General features: G+C 41.7%; 1 protein-coding gene across 2 annotated transcripts in view; it reads left to right on the top strand.

Moving 5' to 3' along the window:
• Nucleotides 1-22,075, top strand: part of MOSMO (modulator of smoothened) — a 29,951-nt gene extending 7,876 nt beyond the window's left edge. The window contains exons 2-4 of one of the 2 annotated variants that reach the window (XR_007629183.1): nucleotides 12,059-12,271; nucleotides 13,119-13,225; nucleotides 18,120-18,267. Coding sequence is in view for 1 of the 2 variants with exons in the window: in XM_050317320.1 (XP_050173277.1) it covers nucleotides 12,059-12,271; nucleotides 18,120-18,304 (398 nt within the window). In the remaining variant the exon portion in view is untranslated. Of the gene's footprint in view, nucleotides 1-12,058; nucleotides 12,272-13,118; nucleotides 13,226-18,119 lie in introns of both variants that reach the window. The other variant, XM_050317320.1, reaches the window with a different exon arrangement.
• The last annotated feature ends 364 nt before the right edge of the window (nucleotides 22,076-22,439 follow it).

Below are 22,439 nucleotides of genomic sequence, written 5' to 3'. Positions count from 1 at the left end.
CAGCCATAGGCTGTATCTTTTCTCAGGGTGAAGCTTTTGGGTTCTTCCTGTGATGTCATGTTTGAGTTCCTGCTTGAGGTATTATCTTGTATATATGTTTTAAATTTGGTAAATAGAGTTGATGATGAGAGTTTGGTCTCTCTTGGGTACTTAGGACATGTGTGATTGTGATGGTTTGTCTGTGGGATGGGCTAATCCAGTATGAAATACTTGCTGCTAAGAGTTGGAGGTTCAAAATTCATACAGAGTATGTAGAGTCTGGTTCCTGTCTTTGAGCAAAATATAGTCTAATACATCTGGGTCCTTGGGATGAACTAAAATGCTCTCTTGTGAAGGCACTGAAAGCCTCCCAAGGATTCGCTGCAGGATCCAAAGCCAGCATTTCCTATCCAGACAACACAGTGTGATAAGCAACAGTTGGCTGCTGCCCAGGAACCTCATGGTAGCTGCAGTCCTGTGCCATAAATTACAAAGCACTTTGGGATTATTAAGGATGACAGTCTCTCAAGGTGTAGTGATTAATACCCCACTTAGATGTTTAAATACTTGTCCAGTTGCAGACAGTTCACATTAGGCCTTGAACTTCCTTGACCCTGAGCAATTCTTTGCGCCGTTGTTTGGACACTGCATTAGTGGGGCTGGGCTGTCTCTGGGCTTGGTACATCCAAGAATTTAATAATCAAATTACAGTGTTCATAGACAGTAAAGTCAAGTAGTTTATTTCTGTAGTGCTCATCATCAAGCCAGTTTGTAGGGTTTGTAGTGTTGCAGTTCTTACTGCCGGGTTTTCCGTTCCTTTGCCCAGCTTGTTCTTGCCATGTTTCCACTTTCCTTGCTGTGACTACTTTCAGCTATTGCCAGTAATGTCTTTTAGTTGTATTTTAAGGAATAAGTGCGGGATCAGAATAGGGGAGAACAGGACAACTGATCATTCAGTGTGTGCCTCAGAACTGCTCTGCTGTGAGTCCTTCAGAAGGGCTGCTTTGAGCACAGATTCTTTCTATTCTTCTCAAATTGACAGCATGTATACTGATGTTCTTAGGCTGGCTGAGTGAAACAGCTTGCTCTCTGCAATAAAATCTTTGTATCTGTATGGAATGAGAGGGATTCTGACCTCACTGATAGGCAGGACAAATGTACAGGTAAGGGGGAATGGTTTTATCTGTAACTTCGTCAGTGTGAGCTTATTGCATCAAACATTCACAGCCTTTAGTTCTAATGGCTTTATACCAAAGCTAAGTGAAGAAAACCGATGAGGGGTTGTCATGGACCTCAAGTACTTTTGTATAGAGGGTGACTTGTATGTCTTAAAAATTTGCTTTGATGTTCAGTCTTCCCTACACAAAACAGAAAGGCTCTAAATTGCAGCATTAAGAGATACCTTTTCTTAAGCATAGACAGCAATCCAACAGTATTCCCCCTGTCAGTGGAAATGTCAGCTCCAGAAGTGCCACAGTGGAAGATTCTGATTCCCTTTGTGGTAGAGGAGAAAATGCACTGCTGCTTCTGTGCCTGTTGATGTGAGGAGCCTGGTGGGCGCTGTGTGCTGTGGGGGAGGAGAAGTCACAAGGGTGAAGAAAGAACTTCTTTCCTTAGGTTGAATTCCCTTCTGAAACTAATCATGCACCTAAATTCACAAGTTAGTGATGAGCTCTCCACTGCAGAAACTCATGTGGGAAGAAGCACGTTTCATGTTGTTTTTGAAACCCACACTTAATTCAGTTTAAAAACTGTGCAACAAGATTGTACAGGAAACCTGGAAAGATTGAAAGGCCAAGAATTTCTAATGTGGTCCTGTAAATTCTTTCAGTGGAATATTAGTGGGTCACTCAGCAATTCCAAGAAGCATTCTGAAGCTTAATACATGAAAAATGGTGAAATAAAGAGAATAAAGGGCAGAAGTAGTAGTTGCTGTTTTACAGACAGAAGTCTGTTGACTTATGCCCAGTGGAATCTGAAGCAAATGCTCTCTGTAAGTAGATGTTCAGTAAGATGAAGTTGATGATAAGGACAGAGCATTTCTTGGTTGTTTGTATAAAATCTAAAATTAGAGTGAATTCTGCTTCAGAACATCAGTATAACAACTGTATAAACATTTGTTAACAGTTATGCTCTTTGGATCACTGCATAACATCTGATTGTTCTTGAAGAGTAGTTCTACTTGCTCAGAAAGTGCTGAGCCTTGCTGTTTTGATAAAGTCGTACTTTATTTCAGTGAAATGTAAATGTTACTGTTCAGGAATGGTTTGTCTTCTCTTATTCTAGCAAAAAAAAAAAAAAAAAAAAAGTCTCCAGACTGTAAGAGTCTATTTTTGTAGATGCCAATTTGTGATAAGGGAGAAAGTGTTATCACCACACGGACAGCACCTGTTAATTGCCTAAATAATTCAGGCTTAAATTATGCAGGAGACAATAAAATCTTTGCCCCTGTATCTCATCCCTATTTCAAGTGCAGTTTAACCTGCATTGCTGGTTGTTACAAGCATGTCATGCACAGCTTTGGCAACAGCTAAAAAGCGCCTTTAGGAATCAAAACTGAGGTTGGGTCTTATTCTACTTGAAATATTATTCCAGTTGCAATGAAATATTTCTTCAGGCAAATAGGTGCCCTTCTTCTCTTGACAAAGATGCCCTATGGAATAAAGCCAAGTCTAGTAGACAGGGATAGCATCTTTTATATTCCCAGCCAGCACAGTGAGGGAAACTTGTGTGTCCAAGGAGGGGCTTGCAAGACCAGAAATGTGCTTAATCTTTCCAGTTATTCTAGAGGTTTTAATAAAAGATTACTTCTACCTGCAAACTTCACTTCTCATGTCCTCATTGCTATAAATACAATCCTGCCATCAGCTGTGGGATTTAAAGAAACTGCCACAAATGTTAGTACATTTTGTTTGCTTTTTGAATGTTTTGTTCTATATTTAGGATAGTCTGTTGTACTTTCAGGCGGTCTGGGCCTGACATGTTCTCTCAGAAGTGGACCAAGAGAAAGGCTCAGGTGTAAATAAACATTCAAGCACAGAAGGTGCATTTGGGCTGAGTGTTTGCAGAACAGACACCCAAACTTTGCAGATATGTTTCTAACCATATAAATGCCAAAAGGCATTTCAACACTTCCCTTTTCACCTTCACCACTGGGTGATTCACAAGGCCATGGAGGAGCCAGGTGTCTGATGCAAGCTGAGATCAGCACAGCAGTTACGTCCAACAGAGGAAGGTGATCCTTATTCCTCCTGAATTTAATTTGATAAAATGCACAAGGAATCTTGAGGGCAGGGCCAGGACCTGAATTTTTCCCCTGCCTTGAGTGCCTTTGTCACTAGGTGAGAGAAATTGCTTTAGGCTGTAACCAGGAAGGCTGGTGCTCCTCTGATTTTTGTCTCCATGAATAAAGACAGAGAGAACAACAGGATGCTTTACTTGGTGTGGTTTGGGGATTTTGGTGTATCCTGATCTGCTTGAACATAACTAAGTTTGAAACTCAGCTGACATGGTGAAATGATGCTTTTGGATATGCAGGAGTTAAAACTGGAGAGCTCTCAAGTCCAGTTGCTGCCAGCCTGTGAACAGACACCAGTGTCGAGGATCACCTGGTACACAGAAGGTGCAGAATTTCTGTGGTTTTCTGGCTGTGCCGTGTTCGTTCCACATGGCAAACTCTGCCCTTACTGACCCAGCCTGGCCACCTCATGTCACTGGTCCAGCCCCAAAGACCTGCACATCAGCCAGAGGGTGGGGAAATGATGAGCAGACCATTTGAGAAGGCTGGGGCAGGGTGTTGTGGGGTATTGGCTAGAGAGGTATCACTTTACAGCTGTGTCTGAAGCCAAACATAACTCACTCTGTTAAAAAGAACACAAACTCATCAGCTGTTAAATGACGGAACAGCTGTAGGTGTCATAGCTTGTGGCTTCAGCTGAACATATGGCATAAAACTGATGTAGCTGACTAGAAAAATCACTTTTAAATATTGACACTGCCTTTGATCTTTCTTCTTTTAGGCAGTGAGTTTTGTCAACTTTGAGTCGCTCTATTTTGGTTGGAGGAAAAATGGGAATAACTATGGATTTTTGTTTGGGTTTTTTTTAAGCTAAATGAAACATTGTTTTCTTATTTTAAAAAAGGTTCTCTCTTTTTTCCAGGGCCTTGCCACTGTAAAGATTGTAGCCACTGGCAACACTGTCCCATTGTGAAAACACTTACAGTGTTAGAAAATGAACAACCAGAAGGATGCAGCTTTTTAGAGATCCTGTTTACCAACATTTAATTAGTGCTGATTTCTGAAGTAGGAAAGAATACCTTCAGCATGGGCAGATTTCTTGGCTCTGATACATGAGAACACACAGAGCCTTTGTTGTGTCAGGAGAGTTGTTCCTGCATTGTTGCCCGAGGATAGCTCTTAGACAGTATGTGGTCCATCTCAAAAAAATAATTAAAAAAACCCTTAAAAAATAGGGGATGCAGAAGAAAAAAAGCATTAAATAAACCCAACACACAAGCAGCATGGCATTAAAACTTGTATGTTGGAATTCAGAAATAAACTTGCTTTTATTGCTCCAAATATCTGCATTGTAAACATCACAACTAGTATATCATAATGATTGTCATCTGTAGTAATGAACTTTTGTAATACATGTAAGTCTTTCCCAATAGATGGCCCCTGCATTTTTTATTTATTTTTTTTTTAATTTGAGGAGGGAGGGAGAAGACTGTGGTTTTTGTGAAGGGGAGGATTTGGTTTGCATTAGGCATGGAATTGAAAACTTTTGAGGCAACTCAGGCACCAGATGTTGTTCAGCAGCAAGGCAAGCTCTTCTGCTAATGTGCCACAACTCTTCCAGCTTTGACTTTAGACTTTAAAAGTTTGAATTCTTCTCTTTAAAAGCCAGGAAGCTTTCTCAAGAGGGATGAAAGATGGTACCTGTTAGGTTAAATTCTCTGGAAATTAGATTATTAAATGTAAGTAAATTGGTAGGTTCCTCATGGCTGGATTTGAAGCTGGGGATGTTACCTCACCTATATATGAGTATTTTTAAGAATACTTAGTTCCTGAAACAGAGAAACACCCTTTACATCTCTAGAACAGGAAGGATGGTGCATTTCAAAGTTGGTGTGGATAAATGGAGTAGAAGAGAAACAGCAGCTTATGTAACATAATCTTAAAACATTGTCTTGAATTGCTCTTAAAAGGGGCCCTCTGGATACAGCAGAGACTTTGCAAGTAAAGCTAGGTCTTTAGTGAAAACTGACCTTTTAACATTACATAAATATTTTTTAGTTGTGTCTTTCATGCCAGTAAACATCCAGTGGGTGTATGTATTGATCTTGCATCTGGGCTGCTTCAAAGTGAGGAACTCCAAAGCCTTTTTCCCGGGGTTACAATACCTATTAGGTGATTTGAGAGACAAATTGGAGTGAATGCCAAAAAACATAAGATTTGGCTTACAAAGGGCAGGAAAGATAATTCATAATCCCTTTGTTTTGAACTCTTTTATGTTCTGTGCTTTTGCAGTTGATCCTCTGTTATTCTTTTCAGCCTTCCTTTAACGTTCATAAATCTTACTTTTGTGAGTCTGAACTTGGTTTCCTATGAATCTCACTGACTGAACTACCTACTGGAACATCCACAGGGAAAGAATCGACCTGTTAAGCCACATCCTGAATACTGTGCTTGCATGGTAACCTCCAAGTTGTTTTAGTGGCATAAGTGCTAAAGAACATCTACTCAAACCACCCCCATCCCTCACAAAAGCAGTAGTTATTAATGTAAGATCAGTAACAGATATGGTACTCTCATACCTGATTAGAAACTGGCAGTTCATCTTATCTTATGTTTTGATCCTTTTGTATACCTTTTATTGCTCTTGAGGTGTAATTCAGGTATTGAATCGTCCTGCAACAATGACCTAAGCACAAATGTGGGGGAAAAGGTGTTCAACCCGCTTATAGTTACTTAGCTGCAGTTAATTATGTGTAGGAGCTACTTTAAAAATGCTCTGATACGACGTTGTTTGAGGCTCTATTAAAATTGCTTTAATGGGTCAGCGGTTGAAAATTTAGATGAGGACTAACTGCATTTCCTTTTACAAGGCTCTTGATTGTGAGCAGTTGTAGATACAAACCAGTTCTGGGAGCTGTGCCTGTGGGGTCCACAGAGAGACCCCATGAGTGACTGTCACAGCGTGGACCGTGCCTTGCAGAACCAAACTGTCCTGCCCAGCCTTGCTAATCCCTTTTTCCTCCTCACTCTTGCAAACCAGTAGGATGCTGTTATCTTCTTCCCCTTCACACCAGAGGTGGTGCTTTTCCACTAACTTTCTGCATTGCTTGCTCTGGGCATGACTAATCTCCTCATTCGAGAGGGTACAGGGCCTGATTTCCGATGGAGTTTTGCACTGGAATAAGTAGAATTAACTGTATGAAGTACCTCCGAGGCTGTGGTAGGGAAAGATCAGTTCCCTGGATCTCCTGAAAAGCAGAAGGGAGAGCACCCTGTTTCCAAGGAACCACTACCTAGAATATAAAATTAATAGAATTTTTACCCAGAACAAAATACATATAAATAAACCTAATTAAGTCATTCTCTCTTCCCCTTTGTATAGCAACATCACTTCAAGTGCCCATTGCAGGAAAATAAATTCCATCTGTCAGAATGGGAAACATCCCATCTTCAACTGCCAAATGCCTTTGATGACTTTGAAAATTTTCTTCTTGGAAATACCTTCTCCTCGTTTGTTATTCCAGGCAGGTGTGTTGGAACTACTCTTACTATTCCATGCTGTTTGTTCCTCTCAGGAATTCCTCAGCTGTGCTTTGCTCACTTTGAGAGCAGCTCCTGTCAGAGGGGCTTGGTTGCAGGCAGGGAGCAGCTGACATGTTGAAGGGACAAGGTGGCTGAAGATAGATAGCTGGATAGAACTTAAAAATTTTCCAAAAACGACTTAACTCCTGCCCTGGTCTGTGGCACAAGGAGAGTTCCAGGGAATGGCTTAACTGAGCTGCCCTTATTTTACACATGTCATTCCCTGGCATGTGACTGTTACCTAACCAGCAGCAATGAATGTTTTAGTGTGCCCAAATAACTCAGCTCCATAATCTGTGCTCGTTACTAAAACACAGAACTTACCAATGTCCTTGCCACGCTGGTGGTGCTGAGATTTATGTCCCCAGCACCTCATTAGGAGCCCTCTAAACTGTGCTCTTCCCTTAGCAAAGATGGTTTAACAAATCCACAGGACACTGTGGAAAAGCATCTCGTTTGAGCAGAAATTGTCTGGCACTCACAACTGGCATTTCTGGCAGAGTCCCTCCCTCTCATCAGGGCAGCAAGCAGGGGAGAGCAGGTGGGCTGTCTGGGAGTGGTTGGATGCTTTAACCTCCTCACTAGGCATACTGGCCTGTAATATTTATTTTATGTTAGTGTTAAGCATTTTGCTGAGGATGTGGTTGATGTATGGAAGGTGAAAGTGAGGAAGCTGTTGTCACAGAATATCAGGGGTTGCAGATGCACTTAAACCCAAGGAATAGCATTTTCTCTAACAGGAAAAAGTAAAGATGTTCTCAAGTGGTGACAGTAGGGGAGGACAGGAGGAGCAGAACCCCAAGCTGAGCAAGAGCGGTTCTGAGGATGTTCATGGCAGAGCATAACTGCTGAGCTCTGTGACCTTCTAATGTTTGAGCCCCACCTCGTTCACTGCATTGTGCTTTTACCATATTATTTGTTTGTCATGCTGTGGCAAGCTCCTCTTGGCAGTGGCACCTCTCCTGTGTCCATCTGGCACGCTCGATCCCCACATGTTGTGGCAGTCAAGGAGCAGATGAACAGCGAACACCCGAATGGCCGTTGTTGTGCTGCTGCTTTCCAGCAGTGCCATCGCTGTGCCACTTTTAATAATTCAGGAGTGATGTAGAGGAGGGGGAGTCGAAGGGCTGCAGCAATCTTTGTTTCTCTCTGTAGCGTGTGATTCCTCCTTGGTGGCTCTGTGGTTACCAGGGAAACGGCAGAGGGATGGCACACACCTCGGGGCTGGAGTGGGATTTGGGGGTCTGCTTTCTGGCAGCTGCTCATTGCACCCAGGGGGAGAACCAGGGCTTGTCTTTCCTTGGTTTGGTGCCTTTCTCCCTCTTTTCCTCCATGGTTTTATGAAAATTGTTAAATAGGTGATGCTCCCCAGTGTTGGTGTATTTGTTAAAGAATCTCTTTATTACTGATTCCAGTTAAAACATGCAGTGTCAGAAAATGAGCATTAGTGTCAGTCTGGAGGAGCTGGGTGATCACAAAATCTTTCTCTGGTATTAACTGGAGACTGTCACTACTGGGAGGTTGTTTAATGGGTTTGAAATGCTTTGGCACTTCAGGGAATAGATTTACTGGAAAAGACTAAGGACCACTTCACTAACATTTGCTCAGGGCAGCATTCTCTGATTCGATAAAGGTTGAATCTCATTTTTAGTAATTAGCATATATATCCTAATCACCTCTTGCACTGCCTCTGCTAACCTGAATAATGCCAGCCTTGGAAGCTCTGAGGAGAGAGGCAAACAAGAGCACGGGAGCAGTTCCTGCACCTCCAGGTCGTCATTGTGGTTCCTGACATGTGGGAATGGGGAGGTGGAGGAAGGGCAGGTGTGTTCACTCCACTGCACATCTTTCAGGGCTGGATCCATCTTTAAGCTGCTCATCTACTGGCATTAGCTGTGCTGTTTGCTTCAGACCTGTGTCAGGTGCTTAGATTTGCAGCCATTATGTTGAAGTTGTTCTGAGAGAATGACATAAAAACCTCTTCTACCAGTGGATCAGAGTGGAACTTGGTGACTGGTTTGAGATGGACTCTTGGGCTATTCTCTAACTACAGGCAGAAGGACTGTTCAGTTTAGTATCTCTGTCCCTCCTTCAGTGATAGACTAGATGAGGTTAAACAAGACTTTCTGTGACAAGTTAGTTTGTTGGCAGCTGCCCGGCAACTGTTTGCTTGATTGCTTTAGAACGGGACCAGCACAATCAAATACCATATAAACATGCTCTCCTTTTGAATTTCATGGCAAATAAACATGCTTTCTCCACACCAGAGACTTCTTTTGAAATCTGCATTCAACAGGAGATTTGTCACTACAGGAGAAAGCCCCGAGGTTTGATTTCCTTGTGCCCAGTTTATGTACACGAGTGAGGTATTCCTGTACAGTCACCTTAAATTAGAACTAAATTTATGAGTTCTGAATGAGGCTGTTACCTTTGTGAAACCTTCAGAAATGGTTCCCAGGCCTCTTGCCCTCCATTTGCCTCTCTAGAGTCTGCAGACTCAAGGTTCAGAACCTTCACTATGGAGTACATCTCCTTCAGATTTGTAATGCACGGAACAGATTTAAGAAAAAATACTAGTACCTGCTAGCAAAAGTTTTAACTGTAAAGTTCACTATATTTCCTCCAAATGGCAAATTCTGAAATTTAATTGATGGCAATTTAAAACTATTTAAAAAAAAAAAAAAAAAAGGAAAAAAGAAATAAAAGAAGAAGAAAAAGCCAGAGTGGAACAATACACTTGGGCACCAGAAGTGGTGTTTAGGAAACCATGCTCTCAATAGTTTCTTGCAACTATCCTTGTATTAAAAAGGAATGTTACTCTGGTACTCACAATTCAGAGATTTTTGTCCTCCTTTTTTTAATTTTCAGTTGTGGGTTTCTTGGTTTGGGTAGGTTTGTTAAGAAAATGACCATTTGGAGAAGTAGATGTTGGCAGTAAAAAAAAGAAGTGCGTTGAAAAATAATAGCTCAAGGTGGAGTTTTCTTGTGTTTCCTCTAGATCTGGCAGTACTGGGCTGAGCTTTGGTTCTCTCTGAACCTGACATGTTAAATGTCCTCATATCTTCAATATAAATTGTAAATTCATCAGAAAGATGAACTAGTTGTCCCTTGCTAAGACGTGGTCTTCTATAGCAGCTGTTCTTTAGTTTCAGTTAACATACAAAATGGAAGCAAGTCCAGCACAGTGGCTCTTACCACTGTTGCTTTTGCCAAAGTTAAAAATGCACTAAATTATTGCCACTGAAGTTAGGAGAGGTCTTTGAATTCAGAGAACATCTACTAAGTGTGTGATGTCATTTTTATGAAGTCATACTTTGATTAGAAATGCAGTTTGGAAAAAAATGACTTCTGCTGTCAGTGTAGTAAAATTGTTGATAAATCCTGGTCTTGCAGAGCGATTGGGATCGATCTCCTGTTCTGTGATGCTGCACTGAATAAGCCTCTTTATCCCCAAACTCCAGGAGACTGCTTAGTGTTTTGTAGGAGGTCCTGCAGTGTGTGTGTGTGTTCAGGGAGCCTTTTAAGGACACAGGTGACACAGGCACATCTGCCCTCTGTGCCAGCAGCTGATGGCCAGTGAAAACACTGCAGGCTGGGAGAAGCCAACTGAGAAGCAGTTTGTGTCAAACTGCACTGTGCAGGTGTGTGAGCTGTGCAGGATTGCTCCTGTGATTGTGGCTCAGGTTTGTGTGCTCCTGGGGCACAGCTCAGGTGTGATTGCTGGATATCTGCAATGGAGAATGCCGGTTTTATTGGGGTTTGTAGCCGTTCAACTGTTAGCTGGAGATTCATCTCTGAATCTTTCAGCTGGGTAATTAAAGGGATGTACTTGAATAGGGCTGAATGTTGTAGTCTAAAAAGGGTTCCAGGAATGCTTCAACAGAACTGATTCAGTAACAGTTTTGCTTTTGGTTCTTCCCATGCTCTGGGAGTGTATGTGAAGCACAACATCTAATAAAACATGATATGCTGCCTCCTAACCCAAGGATTCTGAGGTCAGAAGCTGATTCTGGTGGGACTCATTGCTGAGCACACAGGATCTGTAGAAGTTGGCTCCTGGGTTCCAGGAGGTGCAGTAGGACTGGTTACCCTCTTGACTATTGGCTTAATTCTTTGTTCCATGCTTCTTTTTTTTTTTTCCCCAAAAGAAGCTAAAAAGTATGACAGATGTTTCCCCTAAGCTTCCAAGTCTTACTGTAATTATTTCTGAGTTGTCCTCTTTTTGTTTGAAACAGGTCAACTAAAACAATATTTACTTGAAGTAATTTGTGGAGAAAGTTTTTGACTCTAATACTATCCACTGTTGATTTTTTTTTTCTTAATTTAGATAAAGGATAATTGTGATTATTTAGGAAAACAGTTCAGAAGAAGGGATAAAGTTTAGAAATACAGAACTTACTGTTTAAGAGACACTGGAAGAAATGGGTCTCAATCTTGCATGTTAAATTGGGGTTACAATTTTCCAAATGAATATAACTTCCTTATTAAAGCTTACTAAAAGCTTCTTTCTGAGTCTCAAAACCACTGAATTAGATTTCAAAGCAGATTTTTAAAATTATTATTTAACAGAAAATACATAATTTTGTGTGAAACTTTAGGGTTCCTGTACCAGTCTTACTGTTTTTCTGGGATGTTTCTGATAGATCTTTTGTGTAGGTATCCCAGTGTATGTGTGCAGTTATTCTTGTTAGCTGTCAAAAGGATTGACCAGTCTTGCATAGAGGGAGTTATTGTCAAGAAGTGGGGTTTTTAAATGTTTTTAAAATCATATATAAATCAAATGCAGTTTCTGCTGCAAGACTTAGAGGATTAAAGCTGTATTTACAGATGAGGGGAAAAGGTATTAGGCAATTAAAGGCATTTTAGGGGGGCTTCAGCTCCTTTTGTTAGATTATAAAAGTACTTCATCTTGCACAGAGGAGGGAGTGATCCTCTGCACAACTCAGCTACCACGTTAGCTGATACTGGCAGGCTTTATTAGGAGTGCTTTATCCCTTTGATTAGACCTTGATTGCCACTCAGGAGCCAGATACAGCTTGCAGCCATCTCACTTCAGCTTGTGCGAGTGCATGATGGCAGAACCTGCAGATAGATGTTCAAAGCATGCCCCCTCCCCATCCTCTGTGTTTGAAAGGCTTATTAAGGTTCATCAAGGAAAGAATCCCTTATTTTGGGGCAATCCTGAGCTTTGGTTTGCAGTTGAGCGCCCCTCAGAGAGGATTTTGAAAGTTTACTTGCCTCTCTGCTGTGTATTTTCAGGTGCTCTCACAGTTGGCCTTGTGCGACAGTGTCAAACCATCCATGGACGTGACAGGACCTGTATTCCTCCACGGCTGCCTCCCGAGTGGGTCACTACGTTATTTTTCATCATAATGGGAATCATTTCACTAACTGTCACTTGTGGTTTGCTGGTGGCTTCCCACTGGCGAAGAGAAGCTACTAAATATGCCCGCTGGATAGCTTTCACTGGAAGTAAGTGACCTCAACTGCACAGTTGACCTGTATGCAGGATAAACTGGTGGAGTCTGCAATAACACTCTAGTGTGGTTAAGCAGCAGTGCTCAGGGCTCCTGCTGTACAAATCGTTCCTTCTCTTTTAAATACCACAGCTGAGGGACAAATAAGTCTTCCAAAATAAAAGGGTTGGTGTCTTAAGTGACTGTAATTGAGAGGGAATAATTGTCTGTGGGCCCACGGTGAGAGAAGGGAAGGCCCTGACCCCTTGACCTTCCTTGGGCAGTGCCATTAATTGACCTAAGAGAATGAGCAGGGATAGAAGAGGTCAGTCCTGATTTGAGTGTCTGTGGTGTTTCATACTGCCCCACTCCCATATAACTAGGACTTATTCCAACCTGCATGGACTGACAGAAGATCCCCTCCCCGAGGCAGCGGAGGCAGTTGGTCCATCTGAGACAACCCATCCCTGCTCCAGGTGTCTCGTGATCACCTGGCTCGGGGTCGGTGCCGGTTCAGTCCTGCCTCGTGCTCCTGGTGGCTGCTTTATTCAGAGTATCTGCATCCTAATTGGCAATGCAGGAGGATTGCCCACTGCAGAGCATCTGCTGTGCTTCACAGCACTGAGACTTCTGCTTCCAGGAGTGACCTGCAGCCGTGCTGGAGCCGGGGGGAGCAGGATCGCTGCCCTTTTGCCTGCCTTGGTTCTGCTCTGCATGAGCACCAGTGGAACTCCTCTCAGCTCAGCCCTCTCTGTTTCCACACAAGCAAACATAGCCTATGGCTACTTCAGTGCGAAAACAAAACACTTGTAACGAGCAAGGGGAATAACTTTCCAACTTCCTTTTCTTGGTGTGTGTTGCAGGCTTAGCCCAACTGTGAAATGGTGCCTTAATGGTGGGGAGGACAGCATGAAAACACTCAAAACCTGAGGGCTTTTAAATTGACTTGAATTATGACATGCCACTAAAGGTAGTGTGAACACTAACTAGAAAATGCAAGTTTGTGGTTTACAGGGGCATAAATAAGGTTTAATGGAACTCTGTGACATCTAATGATATCTAATAGGAGGAAGATTTAACCTTGTTTGGGGGAAGGGAATAATATTAAAAAGTGCTCAGCTTCAACAAAGGTACTTCACTGAGGCACTTGTACAATCAAAGCCATCCTTCTGACAACTTTGCTTCACAGCATATTAAATTAATAGTACAGCTCCTGCAGACAATGGAGCTACTGAAATGCTGTATCTGTTGTGATTGAGTTTTATTTATTTTCCGGTGAATGATTGAAATAGCAGATATGAGTATTCCTGAATATTCCACCCCAGCTTTTCCAGTGCACTTGTTTATCTATACATATTTCATGTATATCTAATAAATGGTGGGGGGGGGTTAAACTCAAAATGATTAAGATTAAGATGCTTACAGTTGGCTGAAGTCAACGCTGTAGGGCAAGAAAGGGGTTTTGAAGTACTATGTATTAATGTTCTTCTTAAATATCTCGAATTGTCACCTCCCTGCAGCTTTAGTTTTCCACAACTGTGATGATTAGTTCATCCAAAAAGTCTGGTACCCTTAGGCTGGTTTTTGTCTTGGGTTTTGTTTTTTTTTTTCCTGTAGATTTCTTTAAGCTTGCAACAGGTTCAATACTAGATGTTTCAAGATAGAAGGACATTCTTTTATTTCAGCACTTGTCTTTTGTTATGAGATGTTTAATAATGAAGCATTCTAATTTATTCTTCTGCAAGTCAGAATTAATCATAATTCTGTTAAGATATGATGGCTGCGTTGTTGAAATTCTAAAATTCACTGTCTTTGGTATTCATCTCCAATACACAGAACTCTGTGACGTTTGCATTCCTGTTAACAATGATGATGGGAAATCTTATTGCTTAACTCACTTGTAAGAAAAATCAATTTTGCAAAACAGAAATGAATGGAAGGAAGAATTCTGTGTTTTTCAGAAAGCTGATGAGAGTGACTTGTGTGGTTCACTGGATGCAACACAAATTAGTAACCTGTTTGTAGATCAGTGTTAGGAAACATGGAGCCATGTGGAATCAACTTGGAATACCATGAGCAGGTTCTTCCTGTGAAGTGCCAGTGCTGTTTGGATGAAAACGTGTAACTCATTAGAAGAGAGAGCAGGGAAAGCTTCATATTTGTATTTCATCTCATCTGCAAGCAATTTCAGGACTTAACAGCATTGTGCAGGCTGCTGGCAGATAATTCTTCTCCCAGAACTTTCTGAACACAGTGCAGGATGTGCCATCCTAGGCAGGCAGCACAAAGTCTGCTGGGACTTCCAAGGGAAGCTCTGGGACTGGCAGCTCCGTTCCTTCAAATGCAAGGGGGTCTGCAGTAAATACCTGAGGGCAGAGGAATCCTCTTGCTCAGCTTTCTTTGCAACTCTGACAGCAGCAAGGAAAGCCTGGTAAGAGGTCACCGGCCCAGTTCATGGTGGAATTTATATATAAATGCTAACTTGTATTTCTCATGGAATTTTTGGTTGTAATCTTGTCATCTTGGATGACTTCAGGTTTTATCAGCTGTGTACCTGTAAATATGAATTATTCTGAGAGTGGTCTTGTCTGGTTTAGGTAGGAGACAGGTAAGATGAAATTGGATCTGCCAGTTCTCTTTGGCGTATACAGCTCTGGAGGATCCACCTGAGAGGGGATTAACAGGCACAGCCTTTGCCTCATTCCCCACCCATGGGTGGGTTTTCTGCTCAGAAACTTGTCTGACCTCTCTGCAAAGCAGCTTTGTGGAGAGGAGAGATACTGCTGTCCTTCAGGTCCTACTGCATGAGTGACAAAAGTCTTGTTTGTAAAGGCAAATGTGAAGGTCTTCCTTCACTTTGTGTGAATCAGTCCTTTGGGAATCACAGTATTGCTGCTGATGTGATAGGTCTGTCATGCTGGGCATAGACACTGTCAAAACTGTCCCTGATGGTACAGTCTTACACTGTAAAAGAGGGGGTGTGGTGAAGGTGTGAAAATCTCAAATGAAATGTTCATGGTCCTTCAGACAGGCACTGTTAAGTTCCATAATTAGAAACAATGCCCAGAGTTTATTCCCTGTGGAGGCTTCCTAGGTGGTTTTATGTATATTATAACAATCTTGGCTATTGCAGGAATTCACAGAGCCCCCTCAAGATCTGTTTACATCTCACAGATTCAGGTCTCTTGCCATCTGCTACAACTAGAAAGGGAATTAATTCTGTGTCTGCTACACTGAATGAGGTGCTTCTCTGAGATGTATCAAGGGAGGAGATGTTAGACAGAAAAATCATATTTCTACCTTTTTTCCAGCAGTTACCACAGAGTCTGGTTTGGGTTTGGTTTTTTTTTTTTTCCTGAGGATTTAAAAGTTCATGAGCATAATGGGCTTGCTCTTTGGAATGCAAGTAAAAATAGGGCAGGATAATCACATCCTTAACTAACAGTAGCTGTTCTGTGAACGTCTGTCACTGGTGCTCCCCAGTGAACAAAGTGCTTCATGAGTTATTAAAGATTTGTACCAGGTGCTGCTTTCTGGGTTATGTGTCTCTGAAGAGATGAGCAGATATTACAGTGAGCCCTCCAAAGACTAGACCGTTTTTTTAAGGCTGGATTTTTTGAAGTTGTCATTAGATGCTCAAAACAATTATGAGCTAAAGAATCACAAGAACCACTGGGGGTTTTTGACAGCCACCATTCAGATGCAAACTAGACATTATTGTGTTTTATTACCTAATTATTTTTGTTACCAGAAATTGTAGTCATTAAGTGGCTTTTCTGCAAATTTTCCTACACAAGGAAGAACTTGAAATCAAAAGCAAGTACTCTTAAGGGAGAAGTTCTTTATGGGTTGCTAGAAATTCACTGAGTTGATAATACCAGATATATAGAGCTACTTTTGGAGTACAGCTTGTATAAGAAATTCCTATCCTCTGCCTTAAAAATCTCTTTCTAAAAGAATAAATGAGCTTTTCATATATTGGATTTTCTCCTTAGTTTCTTCTTCTTTTTTTTTTTTGAAATAAATTTATCATGAAGTCTCTTCTTAATGACTTCTCAAAACTTTGCCTTAATTCCTTCACCAGGCTCTCTAATCTGCCAGAGACTTTGATGGATCCACTTTTTATTTGCTATTTCAATAGACTAAAAATTCAGTCCCTGCTAAGAAAATCGCTTGGACAGCCTCCCAGCAGAACATGAGCACAGTGGAAGAGAAAAGGTGGCCGGTTCCCTCTGTAGTAAATGTTTGAAATGCACATGCACATCAACATTCTGCACCCTGCCTGCACGGGCAGAGTTTATTTTTGCTCCTACTGTGCACTGAGGGAAAGTTGAGGTGCCTGCACCCTTCTGTCCTGGGGCAGGAGCACAGGGAGACCCTGGGCACACTCCCAGCTCTCAGACTGGGAGCACTGGTGTGTGTGGGTACAACACACCTCAAGAATGGTTGATTGGAGAAGGAAAAAGATCTATTCTTCAACCATATCTGAGAGACCGTCAGAACGTTTCCAGCTGTGTGGTTCTTGAATATAAAAAGAGGGATTTAATCTTGAAAGTGCAGGTTGTTTTCAGAATCCAAAAGCTATTTGCTCTAAGTGTGTTACTGTTAAAATGTTAGGCAAGTTTTGTAAATAACTGGTTGTGGACAAACTGGATGTAATAGGAAGGATGCTGAGTTATGATAACATGCTTAATCCTTGGGATATCATTCAAACTGGTACCATTTGTATGTCCTACTACTAATCACACATCAACCACTGTTTTCTGGACCACTCAAATGCAGGGGTCTTCTGTCCTTACACAGCTCTGCTCAACATGCTCTCCTCCGATGGACCAGCTGTTTGTTAAGATACAATTGAAGACAGGGAAGCATTCTTTAAGGGTTAGGTTGTGTAGTGTGGAATTACAAGGACCAATAATCCCATAGATTAAAGCCCTCTAGATTAATGTTTAACGCCTGCTTGCTGGGTCCTTGCCTCTGTTTCAATGGCCTAAGGAGGTGGCAACTGTGCAGGTGCCAGATGTTCGCTGTTCGTGCTCCCTCTCTTCCCCTCGGCAGAATAACCCTCCTGTGCTAGCGCGCTGTGAGCGAAACTCGAGCCCCCTCCAGTGGAACGTCTGGTTTTTCCAGCTCGGTACTGTCAGCCCAAGGAAAGGCTGATCCTGGTGCTGGCTGCCTTTGGCTCGAGGTGTTGTGAAAGCTGCGTTAGGTGTTCTGGAAATGAAGGAGCATTGGAAATGAGGTTCTGATGAGGATCATGGTTGGGCAATCTTTGAATTCAGATTCACTATGTCCACAGCTAGGACCTTCTGGAGCATGAGTGTTTTTGCCTCAGAGCTGAGACCTGTGCTGTGGAAATCATAAGCACTGAGATATCAAATATGTGGTAAACTCTTCATCTTGAATAAACACAGAGTCCATTAGAAAGTGCTTTTAGAGTGGGCACACAACACTGTAGCTGGATAAACTGGAGCAGATGTATTTAGTTGGGAAGAGCAGTAGTGAAGTTACATTAAAAAATACTGAGGCTGCTCCAGCCCATTGTTTCTCATTTGTAAAGACTAGAAACGTTGTCCTCACCTGTCAAAGGGGACAAGTCAGCTCCTGAATTTATTCTACCCACTTTTGGAGACAAAGGCAGCTGCAGCACTGCTGACTTGCACAGGAGCCAGTGATTAGTGATGACTGTTACCGGTTAAAAGCAAGATAAAGCCTACTCATTTCAACCAATTTATGTCCTGATATATCTTAGCTCTTGAGTTCTCTCAGAATACTTTGCTTGCTTTTCTGGGTGCTCTATGACTGGGTAAATATTTTCACTTTAACATAGCAGTAACTGTTTGTTTTTTCTTTTTTCTTTGCAGTGATTCTATTCTGTATGGCAGCCCTAATATTTCCAATAGGATTTTACATCAATGAAGTTGGAGGTCAACCATATAAATTACCCAATAACACAGTGGTTGGGTCTTCGTATGTACTGTTTGTCTTATCAATTTTCTTTACAATAGTGGGACTTCTATTTGCTGGCAAAGTTTGTTTACCTGGCTGATGAATGTCTGAACTGCAGGACTTTATTTTGGAAAAGAGCAAGACATCAGAATTGCATTCTCAGGAGGATGCCTAAATCAGACTGTCAAACACTGACTGAAAAGAGGAATGCTTTGACTTGTTCTCACTATGCACTTTGGATGAAAAAAAGGAGAGCCTTTCCCATAACCAAATACAGCCACCGTGGACTAATCTCCTGAGCATACTCTAATGCAGTCAGGTCTGCACTGTGATAGGAACTAGTGAAGAATGCTTTACACTGAGAAGCAGAAATGCCCCATGTTACTGGACTGTTCCTGTTTTTAACGTCTAACCATTTGGAAGTCAAAGTATTTATGAACTTTGTGGTAGACCAGAGGGTTGCAGAGGAATTCAAGTGAGGCTGGCCTCGCTGTTTAGGAGATTAGTGTTTTACATCTTCCTTCTGTTGAGCAAAGCCTTTGGCACCACCGTGGATCAATCTCGCATTACTGCACCAAGAAGCCAATAGATCAAAACATGTTCTCTAAATGTATGTAACAGCAAGAAGACACACATCCCCTCCTCCCCCATGAGCTCTAGGAAACACTAAGGAACGTTCTAAAGGGGGATCTCTTCCTTATATTTATATAAATATATATATAAATATATATATATATTTTGCTGATGCAGTATACAGTGTGTGTGTATGTGTGTGTGTGTGTATATACACATATGTATATATATATATATGTATATACACACAAATGGTTCCTGGAAAAGAACTCAGAACGCTTTGCTAGCAAAACACTGTGGTGTGCAAAACTAGAACTCAATAGAAAAAAGCCATTTCTCTGAAGGCCACATAGCTGAGAGTCTTCAGTTTACCTCATTCTTTGTAGCAGCCCTTGATTTTAACAGTTTTTTGTAATAGGTACAAACGATCCCATGCCTTTCTAGGTGCAATTTTAAGTTAAGCTAAAATTCTTTTTATGGTAATTTATTTGTATATGAGGGTAGAAGGTGAGATCATGTCATGCCGTAAAGTTAAAATCCTAATTTTGGGAAACTGACACTATTTAAATTATTAGCAACTGTTGTACAGAAAATCTCTTTTTCTACTGCATTGTGACATTAGCATTCATACATGTTCAAGCACAGCATTTTACCATAGGTAAGCATTTCTCTAGCACATGTAAAATGCAATGTTTAAAGTAATGCAAACACTGTTCCACTGCAAAGATGGATGAACTTATTTTCACTCGAGTATTAATTCATCTTTGCCAAAAAAAAAGAGCAATATAATTATTGAAAAGTATATGCCTTGTTTACTAAAGTTGTTATTTTAAAGGTGGATTTAATGACCAACCAAATTTGGAGTAAATGTTCCTCACTAAAAGTAGTTTTATTTTTCAGCACATGGATAAACCATTGAGCCCACAGACGTCTTAATTCACAGCTGGGTCTAACCTTGCAGACAGTAGTTTGGTGTTGCAGGGAAGCTGCCTGCACTCTCAGTGTTTGTTTTCCAGTTAATCCATGGTTCACCTGAGGTTCATGACGAAAACGAAACCAACGGTGTGTTCTGAGCGCTGCTCCATTGCGGTTACCGGGGGAACTGCATTTCTGAATAGACACTGGCCTAAACTGTGAGGGAAAGTGCATTTTGGAATGAGGTGGTTATTGAAATATAATCAGCAGTTCCCAAATGAATCACTGATGAGATAAGCTGAAGTGTTTGAAAAGAACACAATTTGCACAATTATTTTAAACCGTGTGCCATTCAGACCCTAGTGGGTCGCTGTCCTTCTCACCTCTTCCCTCTCCCCCTCCCGCTGTATTTTAATACAAAAAGATTATTTGCTGATTTAAGTCTTTTTTTCTTTTGAAATTTTTGAACAAACTTGTCACTGGAATGGTTCATAAGCAACTTTTTCTTTTCCAGTCAGCTCGTTCACAGGTAGAATGGAGTGTTTATGGATAACTAAATTTTTCTAAAGTATACTAATCTGTAAATACAGCCAGGCACCTACTTTGAAGTAGTGGTTTAAATATGATTTGGTTCCTAATTTAAGTCTGAGGTCCCTAGTGATGTTGGTGGAGATAAAAGGCAGGGTTCAGCTGCTTGATATGTGTCAAAATTTTGGTGTTATCACTACTGTGTCCTAAGCTAAAGTATTCACTAAAACTTAGGTTATAAATTATGTTAAAAAAAAAAAAAGGCTGTTATTTTTTTCAGAAATGTCACACTTGTAAATAGTTCTAGATTTTTGTAACTGGAACACAGGTGGGGGGTGGGGAGGGTTTCTCAGCTGCTAAGATTTCTTCCCCTTCCCTGCTCCCCCAACGTACTTATTTCAGTTATAGTAACGTCATATGGATTTAGGCTTTGATTAAATGGATCATCATGTAATAAAAATTAAAAAAAACACACTTATCTTGGAGCATATCCAGACTGTGGTTGGCTGACTGGAAATTTATCTGATCTGCCAATGCTATTGCTATGAATTATTAAATGATAACAGAGATTTAACAAATAGATTTATTAAATATTTGAGCATTTTAAGTCCAGAAATAGATGCAGCCATTTGCATTTAAAAAAAGCCCAATCCAGTAATTGAAGAGACAGCTGTCAACAGTTGCTTTTAATAAGGTCACTAAGTACTATATAGTACAGTATTAATTTATAGCAGAAAATCAAATCTTGTAAACTGTATATAAAACACTGTTTTATGGTGCAATCATTTGTCAAACTTATGTCCGTTACTTTTTTTTTAAAGTTGTGTGCATTCTTTTCATACCTAAGAGCATCACTGTAAAATCTGCTGAAGACTATTTATAGGTTTTATTTGCACAAGGTTTTGTTTTGAACTACAGGAAGTTCGTATTGAACATGCCTAAACATCTGTAGACTTTTTCAGTTCATGAAAAGCAAATGTTTCCATAGGAATCTTCTCCAAAGGTAATCCCATATTTGTGTTGAGTGTTTACATAAACTTTTCTGATTCTGCCAGCCATTATTTTTTACTTCTTGAAGGACAGCTCATTTCATACGTCACTAGAGAATCTCGTTTAGTCTTTTGCCTCAACATTCCCCCAGAGGTTTGATGTGCCATCATAATGTAATTCGTGCACGCTTGTCATTTCTTTGGCTAACAATATGTTAAGATTGGAAACTTGAAATACTTTCAGAAGGGAAACTAGTTAATTTGTCTGTATAAATGTCATCGTTGAGCTCAGCTGAAATAATTGCCTGGAAGCTGTTTGTCTCAGACCTGGGGAGGGTGTGCCTCGCTGGGCACACCAGGCTGACCATTTAACGTGGTTTTCTGTTGTTGCTCTTGCTGGAGAGCGATATCGGTGTCCCGCAGACACCGGTAGAGCCCCACCACCCTGTCCCCTGGCCGAGGTGGCACCGCCAGGTTCGGGCTCTCCTGCCATCCCTGTGTTTCTGAGCCGTTGTTGAACCACTCCAGAACACGACTGTAGGTTACTGTTCGCCCCGACACACACACACACAGGAAAATGGAAGCTGTCCTTTAAAACCTTTGTGAAGGATGAACATAATGAAGGAAATGGTGTCTGCAGGCGGGCTGTCCTGCCTGGGCGTGCGTCGCTCCCGCTCGAGGCTGGACCGGCCGCCTGCACCTCCAGCCTTTACTGAGGGTTGTTTTCTAATTGGTTTAGAGCATTTTTTTCAATTAATGATTTCCGAACAAATGTTAATACAAACTGTATAAAATGAACATAATTTTCTTCACTTGTATTTTTGTTATTGAGCAAGTTTATCAAAATAAATTGTCTACTAAAGCGACTGGCCCTGACTGTGCTGACTGGAACCGGCCCTGGCCCTGCATTCAGGTGTCCCCTTCAGGTGTCCCCACAGCAAGCCCTGCAGCTGTGCCCTCAGGTGTCCCCCTCAGGTGTCACTGCAGGTGTCCCCTCGCAGGTGTCCCTGCAGCTGTGCCCTCAGGTGTCCCCCCCTCAGGTGTCCCCTCGGGTGTCCCCCTCAGGTGTCCCCTCGGGTGTCCCCTCAGGTGTCCCCTCGGGTGTCCCCTCAGGTGTCCCCTCAGGCCCACAGCGCCCCATGCGGCGGGAAGGGGCGCGCCGGGGCCGCTCCGTCTCCCCTGGCAACGCCGTAACGCGGCGGAGCCGCCGCTCCGAGCCGGGCGGGACCG

This window comes from Myiozetetes cayanensis, unplaced genomic scaffold (genome assembly GCF_022539395.1).
Source record: "Myiozetetes cayanensis isolate MyiCay16 unplaced genomic scaffold, myiCay2020 scf20-37, whole genome shotgun sequence".
Classification (NCBI taxonomy): Eukaryota; Metazoa; Chordata; class Aves; order Passeriformes; family Tyrannidae; genus Myiozetetes; species Myiozetetes cayanensis.
This window is presented reverse-complemented; position numbering and strand designations above follow the sequence as displayed.